We start from the raw sequence: 20,271 nt of genomic DNA, 5'->3' as shown, positions 1-20,271 counted from the left end.
TTCTGGGTCCACCTCACCATTTCATATTTTGAGTCGGTGGTATCAGAGTTGGAAATTTGACACGCAGCTGTTTTGAGGCCCATAAATAAAAATGAAAGGATTGACTGATTGCTACATATAATAACTCTTTGTAAAGGTATTATTGTGCTCTGTAGCAATATATCATCATCATAGGGATAGGGATACAATTCATTTATATACAAATCGTCAAAATAATGATTTTTTTCAAAATATGGATATAAAGCTAAATGAAGAGTATTTTTAAAATATAATATATAAATTAAAGAATATCCTGAATGTTGTAGTCATCTTGTCTTTACAGAGATCTTTTAACTAGACAAGATGATTAAAACAATTATTAGGCTATACTCTAATAAAATTGGATAATTGATTTATTTGTTGTACATAATTATGAAATGACATTATTGTTACTAATACTACCTTTTTCTTTCAGATGGCTGGCAAAGTGACTTTGACAAAATGACAAAGTGACAAAGTTGACAAGTGACTGGCAAAATAATGTTCTCAGACTCTGTCACACCGAGCAATCTCTAAGACGTGATGATTATTTGGAATTTGTTGATCTGTGTACTGTATTCCTTGATGGTGAAGTAGCTGAACATCAAATAACATTCAAGCGTCCTGGTGCACTGCATAAAGCCAGATGGGTGGCGAAGCTCCTCTACTCAATCAAATTATGTCTCTTCGAAAAACAAATCGCTGATCTTCCAGCAGGTACAATTACCACAGAAAAACAAGTGCCAAAGATCAGAGAATTTGTCACGTTTGTCACTCTAGTATACAGCTCCTGGTGGATGACATGTACCTCTGTCACCGATGCCCCATGGAATGACCTGCAGCTCATCTCCAAACTGAAACAGTATGAAGCTGTCAATGCTGGAATCTCAAGAAGTGCCCTGAAAGCCTTCAAACGACATCTCTGGTACCTCACAGAAGAGATGGTTCCACTTGCCCTCTTCAGCTCATTTGTTCCTCATGACCATCGCCGTGCTCTGGCAGACAGACTTCTGGAGGTTCAGCCAGATTTTCCAGTAACCAACCCACAAGGACGGTTTGGTACTGGGTTTGGAAAGCCCAGATTTCCTGATGACTTGACTGAGAAGACCACTCTGGCTGATTTTGTTGGACCAGATTCATGGTACCTATTTCATCATCTGAAGCTTGACTGGGCATTTCTAGTTACCGATGTTCAAGAATGGACTAACTCTGCAGCCTACCAGACATCCTGGACTAATGTTGAAGCCTTGAATGTGGTGAATGACTCTGCAGAAAGGGGAGTTAAGCTTAGCTCTGACTTCCTTTCAGCAGCCAGAAGTGAAGACCACTACCAAAATGTGCTACAAGTTGTTGAGCACAACCGCAAGGAGAAACCGAATCTTCGAAAGCGAGCAGCTCAAGACTAAACTGTCAGAAATATCCATGAAAACTACAGTATCTTTGTTTTGTTTCTATTTTCATGTTCATCCATAGTCAGATGTACTCGTATTAAGATGATAAATGCTAAGATTGTGTATATATGATTCTACTGTAATAAACATTATATCATTCTGGTATCTATAATACATATGATTATACCAATAAAATCATGATTTTGACTATTTGTGTATAAGTGAATTATATCCCTATCCCTATGATGATTATATATTGCTACAGAGCACAATAATACCTTTCCAAAGAGCTATTGATTGCAGCAATCGGTCAATCCTTTCATTTTTATTTATGGGCCTCAAAACAGCTGCGTGTCAAATTTCTGACTCTGATACTACCGACTCAAAATCTAATTTGCTGAGGTGGACCTAGAAGATGATATCAAAACCTTACCAAATTTTGCATAGGAACTTTATTTTATGACTGGAACAAAATAAAATTGGGGACAGATTGTTTTCTTGACATAGGGGCGTTTGATGCACCCTAATGGTGGTCACTGTGAACGTCCTTGCACAATCTTTCTTGCCCATTCCTGGGTGTCGGTTCCAATAGTCTTCGTGACTCAATCTTGATTTCAGAACAGATTGGCCAAAGATGGTCGGTGAAAATGATTAGCAATCAGGGAAGTTAAAAGTTGAAGAACTTCTTTGAATTGCATGTAATTTGATTTGCATTCCAGTTTTTGTTTTTTGGCCCAATCCATTTCTGTAAAGCGAAAAGGTATTATTTCCTTGCTTTTAATTCTCGCATCTGTCTATATTTGCTGAACTACACAACTCTCAACTCCACCATCCACCCTGATTGAGGTGTTGGTTACCTGGTTAGTTTGGACTTTGCCTTTTCAATAAGTCCCCGAGAACCTATAAACCAATCAACTTTGGATGGATTAAAAGTATCTGTGGCCATCGGCTTGGGTGTACATGTACATAATACATCTACAGTCACGTGAAAAAGTAAGTACACCCCATGTAAAGTTTTGACCTTTTCAACATATTTCAACATACAGCTATTTGATCTTCATTTCAACAATATTGATAGATAAAGGTGATATAATACAACAAATATCATGAAACATTTACATTTTGTAGTCCATTGTATAATTTAAATAAACATAAATGCAAATTTCGCATGTGAAAAAAGTAAGTACACCCCTACATTTATCACTACTTCAAATACCTAAAATTAGAATGAGGTGCACCAGCTCAGGTGCAAATGATTAGAACATTGTTAGAGAGGATCACGGAGGAACCTGTCTTATTTAAACCTCAGACATTTAGTTTGGTTTGCTCTTTGTTGTTGAAGTGTGTGGTGTCACCATGCCTAGATCAAAAGAGGTCTCTGAGGCCTTCAGAAAGAAGGTTATAGATGCCTACGAGTCTGGGAAGGGATTTAAAAAGATCTCCAAACAATTTGAAATCAATCATTCGACTGTCCGGAAGATCATCTACAAGTGGAGAAGATTCCAAGCAACTGCCAACTTGTTCAGTCCAGGCCGCCCCAGCAAGGTCAGCCCGAGAGCAGACCGCAAGATGCTGAAAGAAGTCTCTAAGAACGCCAGAATGTCATCACAGGACGTACAGGTAGCTCTTGCCACTGTTGATGTCAAAGTGCATGAGTCTACCATTAGAAAGAGGCTGCACAAATTTGATCTACATGGGAGGTGTGCCAGGAGGAAACCTTTGCTGTCCAGAAAGAACATCAGGGCAAGACTAAAGTTTGACAATGAACACCTTGGCAAAGACCAGCACTTCTGCAACAATGTGCTCTGGGCAGATGAGTCAAAGGTAGAGCTATTTGGCCACAGTACCAGAAGACATGTTTGGCGAAAACCAAAGACAGCATTTGACCACAAGAACCTGATACCAACTGTAAAGCATGGTGGTGGAAATATTATGGTTTTGGGCAGCTTTGCTGCATCAGGGCCTGGGCAGCTCACCATCATGGAATCCACTATGAATTCTTCATTGTACCAGAGGGTGCTGGAGGATAATGTGAGGCCGTCTGTCGGAAAGTTGAAGCTCAACCGAAGGTAGACCTTGCAACATGACAATGACCCTAAACATACCAGTAAATCCACCAAGGAATGGCTGAAAAGAAAGAAATGGAGGGTTCTGGAATGGCCAAGTCAAAGCCCGGATATAAATCCCATTGAGATGTTGTGGGGGGATTTGAAACGAGCTGTGCATGCAAGAAACCCCTCAAACATCGCACAGCTGAAAGAATTCTGCATGGAGGAGTGGGCAAAAATTTCTCCCAGTCGATGTCAGAGACTGGTAGACAGTTGTAAGAAACGCCTACTTGAGGTTGTTTCTGCCAAAGGGGGCAATACCACCTGTTGGAGCCAAGGGTGTACTTACTTTTTCCACATGCGATATTTGCATTTATGTTTATATAAATTATACAATGGACTACAAAATGTAAATGTTTCATAATATTTGTTATATTATATCACCTTTATCTATCAATATTGTTGAAATGAAGATCAAATAGCTGTATGTTGAAATATGTTGGAAAAAGTCAAAACTTTACATGGGTATACTTACTTTTTCACGTGACTGTACATAAAAGCTCTGGCATTAATATCCGTGGCCGATAAACAGTCTAACCTCATTTTATCAAATCATATCGTCACACAAAGTTTTCACAGTCAAAATTTGATTGATGGAAATTGTTGAAATTGATGCGTATGAAAATCCAAATCAATTTGCAAAGCCACTGGGTGTGTGCTTCTACAGGCCATGTGCCTGGTCCTCACAATACAAAACAAACCAAATAACCTTGTGTGTAGTACAGCCTGATATATATATATATTTTTTTTTAGGTCATTGTCCAAACAAGTAAACTACTATGTAATCTGCAAGTCGACACAAGAGGGTTTACACAAACCGGGTAATCTAATGGGTCTTGAATTTGCTGAGCTTGCATGTCGGCAGATCCAGGAAATGGCAGATCTTTTCTCCAGGGATGTCCTGTTTGGGATCATCATGACACATTAAAGCTAATGAGGTTCTGTTTCAATAAATTTGTTTTGATAGTTTAATTGACTATAACTATACTGTGCATGTTTAACATTGGACAAACCCGTGCCGTAATGTGCCGATCTATATATGACTTTGTGGACATTCACTGCGCATCTTTCTATTGGCCCGCAGCCTTGGAGCACATCAAATGTATGTTGAAATGCAAGTTTTTCATTTAACAGGGAAATGAACAGACGTTTTGCTGGGACATCGCCAATCATTCATTACACATGATATGTTACTGTAAACAGATTTGTTATAAGGGAGTTTGACTGCACACATGGGACCCTTTATGACGTTTATGTAAATTGGCCTGATTGTCGGAACGCAAGAGTTTACTAAAGCGGGCACAGAGTGTTTTACTCGAGGGGACATCTTTGTAAGATTTGTATCTGACATGAAGGTACGAGTTTGCTGTCAATCCGTGTGCAGCAAGGATCCCTTGTGTCTCCTCAACTCTCCATACGGCGGCACTCACTTTGGGTAATGTTTCATGTAGCTTTATCCATTGCCGTGCATTTTATTCACTGTCAAGCATGCTTGCTAACGCAGCTCTCTTCTTCCCGAAGACCGAGGCTGGCACGAAGAGCCGAAGCCTGTGTATTGTGGATGTCCAGCCTGGAAATGTAGTTACCCGTAGTCAGGCACACTGCGCACAATGCAGTGTCTAGCGTGGTACCAGTGTACAAGGAGCTAGGCGTTAAAGTATGAGCACCCTCGCTCCGCGCACTGCGCTGAACAGGAACTTCGCTCAAGGCTGACCTCCAACAGCCTTGGAGAAAATCCCTTTGGAAGGTTCAAAAAGCCCTGTAGTCTCACGACTTGCTGAAGTCGACATGTAATCACTAAATTCTCGAATGTTGCAAAGTGTTGGTTGAGCTAAACAAGGTAAAACCTCCCCTAAATTATGTACTTCTTTTTATTTTTTTGATACAGTGTGGTGCCTGTGAAATACTTTCCTTGCTAAACACTTGATGCAAACTGCTGATGATCAACCCATGATTCATTAATGCTCACAGTTTGAACTTTCATGATAGTAGTTGTGATTTTGAGTATTATTTTCAACCTTATTCAGAATCATCGTAAAACTGCAATTCAATTGGCCTAGTCTGATCCCATATGTGCTAACACGGCTTTATGAAGGGAGGGGAGTTAACATGTGGTACTTTGGAGTACCATGATGCAAGAATGGGGCATAATTGCGTATCTTGCGAGCAATGCTCATGTGCAGATGAGTCAGAAAGAGCAAATTGCCAAAAATTGAATGCCTTGTTGGATGGCTGTGAAAGCTTTTGTGCGTTACTTTCCTGTTGCGTGGATTCAAGGTTCCGGCTAAAATACCACCCAGAAGAGGCCGGCAAGCGCAAGAAGGAAGCTGCTGCTGTCCTCCAGAATCGCCTCAAAGCATTTTTGTTCCTGCTGCAGCATGGTTGGCTTGATAATGTGCGGCTGGACCCAGACAAGGCAGATAGCATAGTCCGCTTCCTGGATGCCGGTAATGTTCTTTCTCTTATTTAATTGAGAATGTCATATTTCCCCACCTGTCATACGTGCACCGTTATAATATGCACGCAGCACATATATAGTATGACTCGTTGTCTTGCGAATGTTTGTTTTTAAACCTGGTCCTGGTCTATTTGTACATTAGGCTTCTATGTTTCTTGTTAAATGTTAAGTCACCAGTGCATGCAGTGACTATTGCAGTAAATCAGCTGTTTCATTCATACATTCATAACTTCCGATGTCAAACCTCTCTGAAGTTTCAGCTTCCGGGTCAAATCCTCTTGGAGGACTAGATTAAACATACATACAACATACTTTCCCTCCATTATATATAGATTACTGCCTCTTTTATTACCCCGCTTAAGCAAAGCGAACAGCAGGGAAAAGCAACTGGTTCAGGTACGTCCATCTGTCTGTCTGCAAACATCAGTTTTTGATTGAGGAACAACTTATTTGTATATTTTATATTGAACACTAATCGGAAAACAAAACTTCCGTTTTACCGTACTTTGTCTCTGAATTCGTCCCGATCGCACATGTGCAGAGAGGAGCGAGATAATTTTTATGGAGTAGCCTGTAGGGCAATGCCGTCTGGAACAGCATTTGTCTGTTCGTCCAGTGCATGTATGTACGTATGTATGTACGTATTATGTATGTATGTATGTATTGTTACGTGTTCCTCCCCGACCTCCTGGTCTCGGTATACCTCCGAACCCCGAGAGGAGCCACGGCAGAAAAATATGTTATTCTGTGTCAGTAATCAATAGTGAAACCACACCAATGATTATAAACGAACAAATGTTGTATTGAAAATCACACACAAGAATAACGGTACAACCAATAGCAATCAAAAGTGCACTCAATACATCTTAAGATGGTACCATCAGCTAAAGTAAGATAACTCACTGCGCTCCCAGTGAATGAAAAAGAACACTCCTCAATGTCCCTATAACTCAAAGGTGATCCCCTCCTGCGAGTAGTGATGAGGCAATGAGGCGTAGGCAAAGCGTGGACAGTCACGTGGTCCAAACCGAAAACACACTGGCGGCGAAAAGGGAAATCCCAAAGGCGCGATCCAGACGTGCACGTTCACAGTTCAATCAGCGAACCGCAACGTAATCTTCAAACGCCGCTTTTGCGCACACACATCCCCGGCAGACGACCGGAGGGTGAGAAAAGCTGACGCGGAGCAAAACCTTTTTCGGTGAACGAAGCGTGAGGTTCAAAATGGCCGACGGCTCTTACTTGAGTCGAAGCGACCTGGCGAGGATTCTTCCGAACCTCCACGCCTATACCTGACTACGCAGGTTTCTCAATACTCCAGCGATAACACCTATCGCAGGAAATTCCTTTCAAGGAAACTCAAAGTTCACTCGCGACTTTCGTTCGATAACGCTCGCTACGGAGCTGGAAGCCACGCGTCTTGTTCGACTTCACTCGCCACCTTCCTCTTCTTCTCCTTTTTTCTCCTCTTCCGGTTCCCGGTCTGGCTTCCTGTCTCTTTTTCACCATGAACGTTTTTAACCTTTTAACCACAATAACCATTTCCCTTAAACAACCATAACCATAATACATCGAACCAGAAATGTGTCAAGTGGATGAAAACCACAACCACGGAAGTGCTGAATCCGTAACAGTATGTATGTATGTTTGTACATACGTACGTACGTATGTATGCATGTATGTATGTATGTCATGTATGTATGCTGTAATAGACACCGGTAAATGTGCATGAGACTGTCCATAACCTTGAGGTAACCTGTTCATGGACAAATAGACAAGGAGGGGTGAAAATATAATCTTCGTCCACCTCCAGTGGTGGAGGTAATTGAAACAAAACTTAGATTACTGATGCATCAAGAATCACATTGGCCGAGCACATATAAGATAATCAAATGGAGTTTGCCTCTGGTAACAACAGTATATTGAATTTTGAACTGGGAGCCCAGCATGAATCAAGTGCTCAGATGGAAACAGCAAACAGGTCAACACAAACCATCTTTGTTTTCTGTAAGGTTTGGGAAAGATGCCGTTTAATGTTTGCTTACACTTGTATGATTGAAATGAATTTCAAAGCGTCCTTTGCTTATGCTGTGCAAAGGCATCTCTTGTCTGAACTCTTTCATGATCCTTGTCTTTCTTCCTTTGGCCACAACGGCGTCTACATTTTCCAATAGCCGTCATAAAGATGGAGGGCGGCTTGGAGGTTGACCTGCAGAGCCTAGACTTACCAGAAGAGGAGAGCCGGGATATTTTGGATGGGGCTAAAGGCTCTGATGTGCGGAAAAACTCAGAAACTGCAATGGATGCGAGTCCTTCCAGCAAAGTTGGTCCTTTTGTTTGATTCCCATTCGTCCTCTGTATTGACATTCTTCCTGATTAAGAAGAGCGTTGCTTTGATGCGTTTAGGTTTGTTTGAGAGAGTGCCCGCCATTTTGCCTAAAGTTCCCCTCTTTGTTTTTCAACTTTTAATAGGCCCAAAAAGCTGACTCTGGAGTGAAGGCTGAGAAAGGAGAAGAACAGGTAATGTGGCATATCAGTTCTGAAAGCTGCTATTTTTATCTTTTTTTAATTGTGTTGTTCCTCTTCCCTTTGGTGTCACTCCCACTCCATCCCCTATTTATTTTGGTCGTTTTGAGTTGGAGTTGGAATCATTTTCCTGTCCATGGTATCGAGTTTGCTTCCTTTGCCTCCACAGCATAAAACCAAGAAGCGTAATCGGAGCCAAAGCCAGGATAAGGAAAAGTCTGATTCGGAACCAGAGGCGGATGATGCCAAGCAAAGTCAAAACAAAATTGCAGGTGTGGTTGAGTTTGCTTTGCTTGTGTTGCTGTTTAGATTTCCACAATTGAAGGCTACAGAGAGTTATGATCTGATTGACATTCAGGAACAATCTAAATTTCTTTGCACCTTTCATTAAAATCTGTTTGGCGTTTCATAAACTTTTAACATTATTCCTGCAATGCTGTGATTATTACTTGTACTGGCTGGGTGGGGGATGGAAGAGGAGCATTGGTGTTGGGTCAGAAATTCCACCCTATAAATACATGTTCCATACTATTATGCTTCACCCCAGAGCTAAAGCATAGTCCATTCTTAGATTGTAAAAATTCGCAACAGTGGAGAGACCTTTTTGAAGGAGTTGCTTCTCTGGGTCTGTAAAGTTTGAGGAACATGGACCAGGTCGGTCAGTTTAGAACCTCATCCGATGCACTTTAAATGTACATGCATTCCATTATAATCAAAACTGTATAATGCTTGTGTTACCATATGTCAGTGGACAATGCATCGAGTGAAGGCAACGGTGTATATGGGGGGGAGAAGGAGAAGGAGGATGAGGTGCTGGCCAGGCCACGTGCTCTCCACCGCACCTGCTCCCTCTTCATGCGGAACATCGCTCCAAACATCGCCAAGTCTGAGATCATTGCAGTACGTATATACAGCCAGCGTGCTTTAGTCTGCCTGTTCACTTGACAATACAATACGTTTTCCATGGGGAAGTTGTTGCAATTTAATTGTTACATCTCAGGAATTTTTTTTAATCAACACCTCATATGGAGCATAAATGTGGAAATTTCTTGGGATTCTCTCTGGCCCATCCTGTCTTATCACAAAGATAAAATTGTTTTTATCCCATCCTTGCATAAAAGCATCCCTCTGTGGTGCCAAACTAGGAATGAAATCTGATCGTTTTGGGGAAATCCACCAGAGCGGACTCGTATCCCTAAACAGATTGATGTAAAACTCAATTGTTGTGGAACTCAAATATTTCCTGTGTCGGCTACCATGGATATTGTACAAAACTCTTTTTATTTATATATATTTGTCCATTGCACGAATGCTCACCCTCATTGATTTTGAGAAACTCATTGATTGCTGGTATAAAAGTACACGTTTGTGTCTTTATGTAATTAATTACCATATTTTTTGGTGTACAAGTACATACTTTTTCCCCAGAAGTTTTGGTCTTGATTTGTACTTCGAATCGACTTACCTATGGGTTAGGACATTGAATTGCAGAGATGAAAAAAAAAATTGCGAAGTTTGATATTTTCTGAAATAAATTGTATAATTGTTCATTTAAAACACATGACAGAAATCATTGCCTGGAACGTTTGCCAATTGGGTGAGTAATTAAAAGTTGCTCCGCTCACTGACACATGCAAAATTATCCAATCAATAACGAGCATGCACTCACCAATTCCGTTTGATCCATCCCTTCCAGTCCGAATCATATGTATTCACCCTTCCTACGGCATCTCAAAAGGCCTCCTGTAAAGTTATGCAATAAATGTAGTTGCGCACAGGAAATACTGTCAGCCAGAAATGTAGTTTGCTTTAAATACTCCACCTCTATATGATAACAAACATGTTGAAAAACTATTTACATTCCTAATTTATCCGAAAGGTCGTCCCACAAAGTAATTCGAATAATATGCACAAAACAGGTCATTCATATTCATGGCCTGGGACTTACCGCATCTGCGTTGTGAGTGCCAGCGAGGAATTAACACCTCTATTGTTCTGACTGACTACCGTAATTGATTTTGCTTCTTCTTATACTCCAAATTGACTTACCTATGAATGAAGGAAAGAAAAATGGGGGAATTAGCCAATTCGACTTGTACTCCACATCGACTTATAGGCTGAAAAATAGTCCTGTGGCTGGCTCTCAGTTGACACCGAGAGTACGCCACGGATGGCTAATCAAGCTTAATGAGGCGTTTCCAATTAATGGCGGATCATACGTGAGCAGGGGGGTTTGGGGGCGAATGCCGCTTACCTTCACGGCCCCGATGATGTCTTCTCCTTGTGGAAATTAACTCAACCCGAGACGGATGTAAAATGTAGAAAAATAAATATTTATTATGGAAACCGAGAACAATGAAACGCGCCGGTAATAACTAAACCCCTATGGTGGAGCGCTCCCACACGGACTTCAACTACACGACAAATGGGGAGGATAATTGAAAGAAAACGATGTGTTTGTGTGATGCGAGCTTATCTGCCTGGTGGTGTAGCGTCCGTCAGGAATCGTCGGCTTCCGAGCTCGTCGTCCGACCACGGCTCCGATGTTGCCGCGAAGTAGGCCTCGTTCCGCCCCTGTTCGCACTACGTCAGGCCTCACCGAGCGCCTCGCTAGCGCCGGTCTCGCCCGCTCAACAGCAAGCCTCGCTCGCACGTGAACGCCAGGGAGGAGAATCGACGGCGCTCCAACGTTTCCCCAACGTCCGTCGTAACGCAGGCAATTCGCGGTTCGCAAAGGAAAAGGTCCAAACGGAGAGAAAGGCAAGGGCAGAAGGGAGGTCCAGGCAGGAAGGAAGCCAAAGCGAGAAGAAAGAAAATGTCGGCGAGCAAGTTGTTTTATTGCTCGTCGGCTGACATCAGCTCTCTCCACCAATGGCCGCGTCACTTCTGTCTCATGCCATCGGTTGCTCGCCAATCAGTCTGCCGCTTCCTTCCACCTTCCTTCCACCAATCAGTGGCCAGCTTCTTACCCCATGGTGCGATCTTGCCATCAAAACCCTTTTGACCAATCACGCGTGAAGTGGGCGTGGCCTCAGCCTGCCTTGCACGCTGTTTGCTGCCCTGCCGGGGTTGTCAGCCCAAGTGCGTGGTCGCTGGCTGTTTGTTCTTCCCGGTCAGTCATTGTGAGAGGGGAATTAATTAATGTGTGCGCTTATGGGCCGAGCTAATGTCTATGGGTGCGTTGCCATACGGGACACCGGGTAGATCACAGGTTTCACACACGCGGGAATTAGCCTAATCCCAACAACTATTTGACACACGATCATCGGGTAGATCACAGGTTTCACACACGCGGGAATTAGCCTAATCCCAACAACTATTTGACACACCTTGTATGATCCTTGTATGATCACAGATATGCACTTAATCCAACAAACCTCCTGAAGAAACTTATTACAGGTGAGGATTCCCTATCACGACAGTCGAGCACCTACCTATGCAGATCTACCTGGATCTCTATATGCCATACCCAACCGACATAACACACCCCCCTGGAACCGTAGCCCCTGCTAGGTTCACTGTAGGCGCTACCATTCCAGTCTTAACACTTACTGTCTCACACTTAATTAGCCTATGAAATAAATCAGGAGGGCTGTGGGAAGTGAGCCGAAGCTACCTACCTATGCTCTTTAACATACTAACCCCCTTAACCAATCATGCATTTCAAATATTTACAATCCATTAGAACTGGTCGTTCCTGCTGAGGGAGGAAACAAACAACACTCAAAAACCTAACTTCACCACAAACTTAACCTTAAACTTGCAAAATTCAAAAACTCTAATAAACATTTGTACAAACCCCTTCCTGCAGACCGCGTCCCCCGGTGGATGCCACAAGACTCAACGTTACCTGCAGGGCCGTCCCAATGCACCCCTAAATTTCCGCTGGGCCCTGTCCTGGTGTTACAGGTGAGTGACATGGCTTGGTGGATTTCGCCCCCATTCATTCAACACAAACCCATAACCACGCATACACATTCCAAGAATCCTCACAACACTAAAATCATTACACATGTACTTATTTCACCCCCCCCCCCCCCCCACCCCCCTACAAGACCATGGCATATATGTCATTCGTGTGTGCGTTCCTCTCAACTAGGCAGCGGGGAGGTTTCCCGCACAATCAAGACGGTGGGGGCGCTTCAGGCTGTGGTGCCCGCAGTCCAAAACCAAGTCGCTTGACTTGCAAATTAATTGCTCCCCCCCCCCCCTCTCCCTCCCCTTTACCTCTTGGCCCCGTGACAGTCAAACAGCCCTTTCCGCCGTTACCCCGCCGGTGGGGGTCTCCACACTCCAGGCTCCATTGCCTCCTGCTTCCTCGCAGCTACACGGGTCGCCGGGAGTCTTCCACCCCAAGGCGCCCAAACAGACCCCACCACCGACGGGCTCCAATTTCCAGTCACCACTGGCTGTCAGGGGTAATTGCCACAGAGCGGAGTCGCAGTCATCGCTCCTCAGAGCGCTTGATCCGTACCTGCGGACACGCACACCTTCCCCACCCACAAAATCCGCAAAACACATTTCCTCCCCTGCTGCCATTCAATTCTCAACACACATAGTTCAAGAGAAGATGGTACAAAAGAGGTGTTGCCATGGCCTGCCATTATGTGAAATCCCATATTCGCTTAAATCACATTTTAAACCACTCATTCACTCATAACTCAATTTCCATCTCCATCCTCTCGACCACACAAAAACATCACCTTTACACATTAACAAACACCACCCACAAGACACTATGGCACACATCCCAATCCCCCTCACCGGCCATGTCATCACTCTCACCCGCCCCCGACTCCAAATTACATGTCCCCAATTTCTACAAGCAAGTACTGAAGCCTGGGACAGTAAACATCAAGGCCTTACCTCTACCTTGATGTGCAGGTATTTTCCAGTTGGTCAGGTCCAAAGTGCCATCCACCCTCAAAATCCCCAAATTTCTCACTGGACCAATCAAATTTCACCAAATTGCTCTTTTATCCCCACTGTACTGGCAGGTTTGTGGATCTGCATCCTCCGGTGAACTGTTCTGAACAACTACATGTGGCTACGACAGCTCCGCATCTCTACCATGCAAGGGTCATCGGGACAACCTGAGTAGTCGAAACGCCAACATGGCCCATGAGTGTCCATAAGGGTGCGACCCACTATCCATCCTTCGGCCCCCCCTGCGAGTAACACGGCCGCATTAGCGCCAGCTGGCCAATGTGTTGAGCACCTGCTGCCAACACTACCACACTCACAACCTCGGCCTTCGGGGAGATGGTCGCAGTGTGTGGCATCCACCTCACGTCACCTACGCCACCCTCATCCCCCAGTCCACACAACTGCAGCCCCCAGTGCCCACTCACACTTGACCACGCCAAGGTCCAGTCGACAGCCATGCTCCACCAGGAGACTGCTCCAGAAGACATCGTTGACACACCTCGAACACCCATAGCACCACGCTGACCCCCAGACCACCCAACTACATCTCCACAACCCCGCGTCCCAAATATTGGCGCAGTCGCCTCCGTAGCCAGTTGAAGGCTGTGTCCTGCTACTCTATCAATTTTTATCCCAGCCCCCAACACTGGTCTAACAAACCTGGATCAAGCACGTGAACGCCAGGGGGGGAGAATCGACGGCGCTCCAACGTTTCCCCAACGTCCGTCGTAACGCAGGCAATTCGTGGTTCGCAAAGGAAAAGGTCCAAACGGAGAGAAAGGCAAGGGCAGAAGAGAGGTCCAGGCAAGAAATAAGCCAAAGCGAGAAGAAAGAAAATGTCGGCGAGCCAGTTGTTTTATTGCTCGTCGGCTGACATCAGCTCTCTCCACCAATTGCCGCGTGACTTCTGTCTCATGCCATCGGTCGCTCGCCAATCAATCTGCCGCTTACTTCCACCTTCCTTCCACCAATCGGTGGCCAGCTTCTTACCCCATAGTGCGATCTTCCCATCAAAACCCTTTTGACCAATCACGCGTGAAGTGGGCGTGGCCTCAGCCTGCCTTGCACGCTGTTTGCTGCCCTGCCGGTGTTGTCAGCCCAAGTGCATGGTCGCTTGCTGTTTGTTCTACCCGGTCAGTCATTGTGAGGGGAATTAATTAATGTGTGCGCTAATGGGTCGAGCTAATGTATATGGGTGCGTTGCCATACGGGACACCGGGTAGATCACAGGTTTCACACACGTGGAAATTAGCCTAATCCCTACAACTATTTGACACATGCTCATCCTTGTATGATCACAGATATACACTTAATCCAACAAACCGCCTAAACAAACTTATTACAGGTGAGGATTCCCTATCACGACAGTCGAGCACCTACCTATGCAGATCTACCTGGATCTATATATGCCCTACCCAATCGACCTAACAATATGGTTACCATCATGCTTTCCTGCATTACATCCTTTCCAGCAACCTTACACGCCAATGAAAATGCGCAAGTTCTTACAAATGCTAAATACACCTCAATAAGTTTACTGACTTTTTATTTTGAGCAACTTTGGGACATGAAAACAATTTCACAGCTCTGCGAGTTACTGGGTTGTGTCGAGAAAAGACAAGGCGTTTGTGGCTTTTCATGTAATATTTTGGATCATTGAAAAAGTACGATTAAACATTTGTATCACAAAACAGGTGCACCTCCTTTTGAAATGAACGGTGGTACACAAAATATATCTTTTTCAAATGTAACAAATTTAATTAACTCAGTCGTGGCAGAAGTGCTCAATGATTGCATGAACTTGTGGACTTGTTGGCTCACCTGGAACGAAGTTCAGAGGAGCTTATGCGATGGCGCGTCGTCAGTCCGTCCGTAAACATTTGCAACTTCTTCTCCGAAACCGCTGAAGGTATTGTGACCAAACTTGGCACAAATGATATTTGTTGTGTTGTGACTAAAGTTTGTTCACGCCATTAAAAAAAATCGGGGCCTAAGGGGGTTTACTGGGGTCAAATTGGGATCCAGATTTGACCCCCCAAAATAGGAATTTGCGTTTCCTCTGAAACTACACACACTATTTCGATGAAACTTGACCACAACCTTCATCACCCATGATGTACTGAAGTTTGTTCATAGCAACAAGACAATCGAAATCTAAAGGGGGTCTACGGGGGGGGGGGGGGGGGGGGTGTCAAAGTGGGTCCAGGTTTGACCCCCAAAATAGGTATTTGCTTTCTCCTCTGAAACTACACACACGTTTCCGATGAAACTTCACCACAACCTTCATCACCCGTGATGTATCAGTTTGTTTGAGGCGTTTGAAAAAATTGTGGTCTGAGGAGGTATATGGGGTTGGGGTAGGGGGGAGGAGGCGGTTGCCCCCCAAAATAGATTTTTTGTTTGTTTGTTTAAAGTCTTATGATTATGTTAGTATGCTTCTACATGCTGCCCTGTCTTCTATCAACCATTGAAATTGGTTTAAAATGCCTTTAGTCAGTGCAGTATACTGTTTATTCTACCAGGTGAGGGCCAGGGGTATTGCCCCTATGTTTTTGTTCTTGCCTTGTAACGGATGCATCTTTTGTTCACAGCTCTGTCGGCAGTACCCTGGCTTTATTCGCGTCGCTCTGTCGGAACCGCAACCTGATGGCAGGTATTCAACGAAGCATCTAGTGTGTGTGTGTTTGTGTGTTTGTTTGTTTGTTTGTTTGTGGTTGTTTGTTTGCGTGTTTGTCATTGGTTACCTCTATGTGGGTTTCAGAATGTGGAACGGAGCCCAACCAGGTTTCAAAGTATCTACTTTTGTGTTTGTGTTTATATATATATACATATATATAACGGTGATAAATAGTAGAAACCCCACAGTACGAGCAGGGCGTCTCATTTGTATTAAATAAATAATCGGGAGATTAAATAAGACGCGGACGTAGCTTCAGGACGGTCAATCTTTAATTCTCGACAAGCTTTCGACCAACAAAGGTCTTCTTCTTAGTCCACAGAAACAACAGGCATGTATATCAGACAAGTATGTATCGTAATATGTGTATAAGATGTGTGATATGTGTAGAAGATGCATAGAAAAAGAAGAGCCACGCTAAAGCTCACTCACCGTCCCCAAGTTCAGCGGAAGTGAAGCGCAGCTCACAGTTACCGTTCACGTTAGTTTGTGCACGTGCATATACAAATATATATGTACATACATACATAAACACACAAGCATATATTCATATACCATTTAGATTTATATAAGTATGAATACACTGCCTACATTTGTAAATGACATATAAAGGTAGAATGAATGAATGAGTGAATGAGTGAATGAATGGGTTACGGTTAATGATTTGATTGGGTTGATGTTGAAACATTCTTTAATCATCAAAATTTATGCCATGAAGGATTTTTGTCCGAAGTTTATGTATCCAAAAGGACTCACGTTTCAGAATCGTGGTGTGTGATCGATTTGTAATTGATTCAATGGCAGAGATCTGAATGTCATTTATGGAGTGATCCTGTTGATTAAAGTGTATCGTGTAAGGTAGAGATTTGCCCTGACTGGTGTGGAAGTTATTGATTTCTGACCGGGTGTTATTAAATCGTGTGTAGAGTGTATTCACAGTTTTTCCAACATATTGTTTGGTGCACTTTTGGCAAGTGATTAGGTATATGACCCATGTAGATTTGCAGTTCATACAGGAGGTGATGGGGAATTTTTGTCCGGTTTGTCCGGAATTTTTGTCGGTCGGGGCAGCTCGCCCGGCGTGGCCCTCTGGCGGTCACGGCACTTATCCAGGAAAATGCAGGCAGGGAGGAGATCGCGCGTCTGTGGCCCAGAACGGGTCGTCTTCTCGAACGCGATTAATACAGTGCAGCAGAGCGCAGGGCACGGGGCATGGGGCAATTCATGTACAACGATGATTATAAGGAATTGTTCAATTCACTCGTTCTGCAGTTCCACTCGCATTCTCAAGCTCAACTCAACTCCACTGCCTGTGCACATGACACTGACTCAATCAATGCCTCGACCCAACTCCAACTCTGACTCATGGGCTGCGCGACTCTCAACTGAGGCGGGGGTACCCGGGGCAGGGTTTTATGGCTCCGCTCCGGCCTTACTCGAATGTTCCAAGCCCCACCTCTCGTCGCCGTGGAAAGCCACTCCCCTCGAGCCCTGATTGGCGGCTCATTGCTTACCGGCCACTCCCCCTGCAGCCCCTCCCTTCGGCCTTGCCAGACTTGTTCAGGCCGAAGCACGTGGCATTCCAGCGCCAAAGGACCGCCCTACTCACGGGCCTGCTCAACGCAAAACTAACACAGGAAAGGACTACGCTTACATTTACGAAGAAATAACTGAACTATCGCGAGGCTATATGTTGTGGTGCATCTACCTACGAGGGGGATTATCCTTTATTCCAAAACCGTAACAATATATTTGTATATGCACGTGCACAAACTAACGTGAACGGTAACTGTAAGCTGCGCTTCACTTCGGCTGAACTTGGAGACGGTGAGTGAGCTTAAGCGTGGCTCTTCTTTTTGTATGCATCTTCTACACATATCACACATCTTATACACATATCACCATACATACTTGTCTGATATACATGCCTGTTGTTTCTGTAGACCAAGAAGAAGACCTTTGTTGGTCGAAAGCTTGTCGAGAATTAAAGATCGACCATCCTGAAGCTACGTCCGCGTCTTATTTAATCACCCGATTATATGTATGTATGTATATATATATATATATATATATATATAATATATATTATTTATATATATATATATATATATATATATATATATATATATATATATATACAGTGGTACCTCGGCTTACGAGTGCCCCAACGTACGAGTTTTTCGGGATACGAGCCGTCGCTCGGGCGGTTTGTTGCTTTGGGATACGAGCCGAGATCCGATGTACGAGCTCAAAAAATTTATTTTTTTGAATTTTCCGGTTGTGGCTTCCGGTTCCGGTCACGCGGTTATCTTGCCGTGAAAGCATCTCTGCTTGGATATAAAACACGCAATCGTCGAAATACATGAGCGAGGAATCTCCTTGCTCCAGCCGGTGACGTCATCGGCGGGGATCCCCGCCTCCAGAGTGGCTGGTCACGTGACCGCCAAAGCGTGTCGCGCGTGCGGGTATAATGAGCTACACCTGTGGATCATGTGACCACGGAAGCACGCCTCGCTTGAGAGGCATGGCTTTCGGTTTGCGTTTTGCTTTATAAGGCGCGATAAATGGGCTTTTGAGTGTTAGCGGTTCATGGCGTTGACGGTTCATGGCGGTTCATGGCGGTTGACGGTTCATGACGGTTCATGACGGTTCATGGCGTTGACGGTCAAAAACCCATTACATCAATTTTACCAGGCACTGTACAGTAAGTACAGTGGACACCAAATGCACGGTGGAAGGCTAGAAGTAGAAGATCGTCCAAGACAAGTGAGAATAAGCCATACTTTGGAGGAGATGACGTCATTCGCTGGTCCGATAACCAAAGATGTGGTATAAAAAACCAGGTGAGCTAACAATGCAGCAATGAAGGAATTCGGCCAAGGCACCGGCACACAACGACCTACCTACATCGAAAGACTCAATGCCAATGGTGACAGAAGCCAAGACGGCCGGCTTAAACACCGCCGAAAGACCACGGTGTACCAACTTACGATGCAGAACATCTTGCACTTAATATGATGACAACAGGTGCCATCCTCTGACGTACCATTACAGGTACAGGTACAGTACACGTGAGCACAGAGCAAAAGTTCACTGAAACCGAGATTAAGAAAAAAGAAAAAACACCTCGTGGTCCGTGCTCGATATCCGAGTTTCAATCTTTTCAAACACATGATGCTCTCGGTCACGGTATCTCCTGCGAGCTGCTTCTCCTTCAACCACACAAACAACAACTTCTCCATATCTTCATGGATAGAGGTCCGGAGCTTTGAAATAATCGTAACGCCCTTGGCTGGCGTTATAGCCTTTATGGACTCCTTCTGCTTCAAAATCGTACATATCGTAGAAGGAGTACGATCGTACTGCCTCGCCAAGTCGACAACACGCACACCTCACCTGGCATGCTCTTCTCCTCTGCTTAATAAAACCAGTTTATTTCTTTACATTCTCTTGTATTATGTACAGTATATACGAGGTCGTGCTTGTTTATACATTATTTGTTATTTATAAAGTACATTTTTGTTATTTAAAAGCACCTAACAAAAAAAATTGGTGTTTTTTTTTTGAGGCTGGAACGGATTAATAGCATTTCAATGCATTTGAATGGGAAAATTTGCTTTGACTTACGAGCGATTTGGCTTACGAGCTCCGTCACGGAACGGATTAAACTCGTAAGCCGAGGTACCACTGTATATATATATATATATATATATATATATATATATATATATATATATATATATATATATATATACATATATATATATATATATATATATACATACATACATACATACATACATACATACATACATACATACATACATACATACATATATATATATATATATATATATATATATATATACACACACACACACACACACACACACACACACACACACAGACTTGGCATTTAATATGGAATATTTTTTTGTGGGGGTGAACCTACTTTTCAAGATCACTTAGAACCAAAAGTTCATTGGAATTATGTTGAAATTATTCTAGATTTTGTTAATGTGACCTTTAAAAGAAACAAAAACCACATTTGACATTTCGAAACAAATAAATTGATCCTTGAAAGTGATGTAAACTGATATCGAACTCAATTCATGGACAGTACTGTGTTAAACCCTCTGTACATTTTCCAGAAGTATCTCTTTATTT

At 43.6% G+C, this 20,271-nt stretch overlaps 1 protein-coding gene and 1 long non-coding RNA gene across 17 annotated transcripts in view; both read left to right on the top strand.

The window, feature by feature from the left end:
- Positions 1 to 20,271, top strand: part of LOC144891704 (uncharacterized) — a 1,032,708-nt gene that overhangs the window by 657,179 nt on the left and 355,258 nt on the right. The window lies entirely within an intron of this gene.
- Positions 1 to 20,271, top strand: part of SRRT (serrate, RNA effector molecule) — an 87,472-nt gene that overhangs the window by 12,714 nt on the left and 54,487 nt on the right. For all 16 annotated transcript variants that reach the window (XM_078775680.1, XM_068112269.2, XM_078775683.1 and 13 more), the window contains 6 exons: positions 5,795 to 5,964; positions 8,150 to 8,298; positions 8,448 to 8,495; positions 8,671 to 8,773; positions 9,250 to 9,401; positions 16,019 to 16,080. In XM_078775680.1, the coding sequence (XP_078631806.1) occupies positions 5,795 to 5,964; positions 8,150 to 8,298; positions 8,448 to 8,495; positions 8,671 to 8,773; positions 9,250 to 9,401; positions 16,019 to 16,080 (684 nt within the window). The remainder of the gene's footprint in view (positions 1 to 5,794; positions 5,965 to 8,149; positions 8,299 to 8,447; positions 8,496 to 8,670; positions 8,774 to 9,249; positions 9,402 to 16,018; positions 16,081 to 20,271) is intronic.

The sequence above is a fragment of the Myxine glutinosa genome, chromosome 4, assembly GCF_964187855.1.
Source record: "Myxine glutinosa chromosome 4, kmMyxGlut1.1, whole genome shotgun sequence".
Classification (NCBI taxonomy): Eukaryota; Metazoa; Chordata; class Myxini; order Myxiniformes; family Myxinidae; genus Myxine; species Myxine glutinosa.
This window is presented reverse-complemented; position numbering and strand designations above follow the sequence as displayed.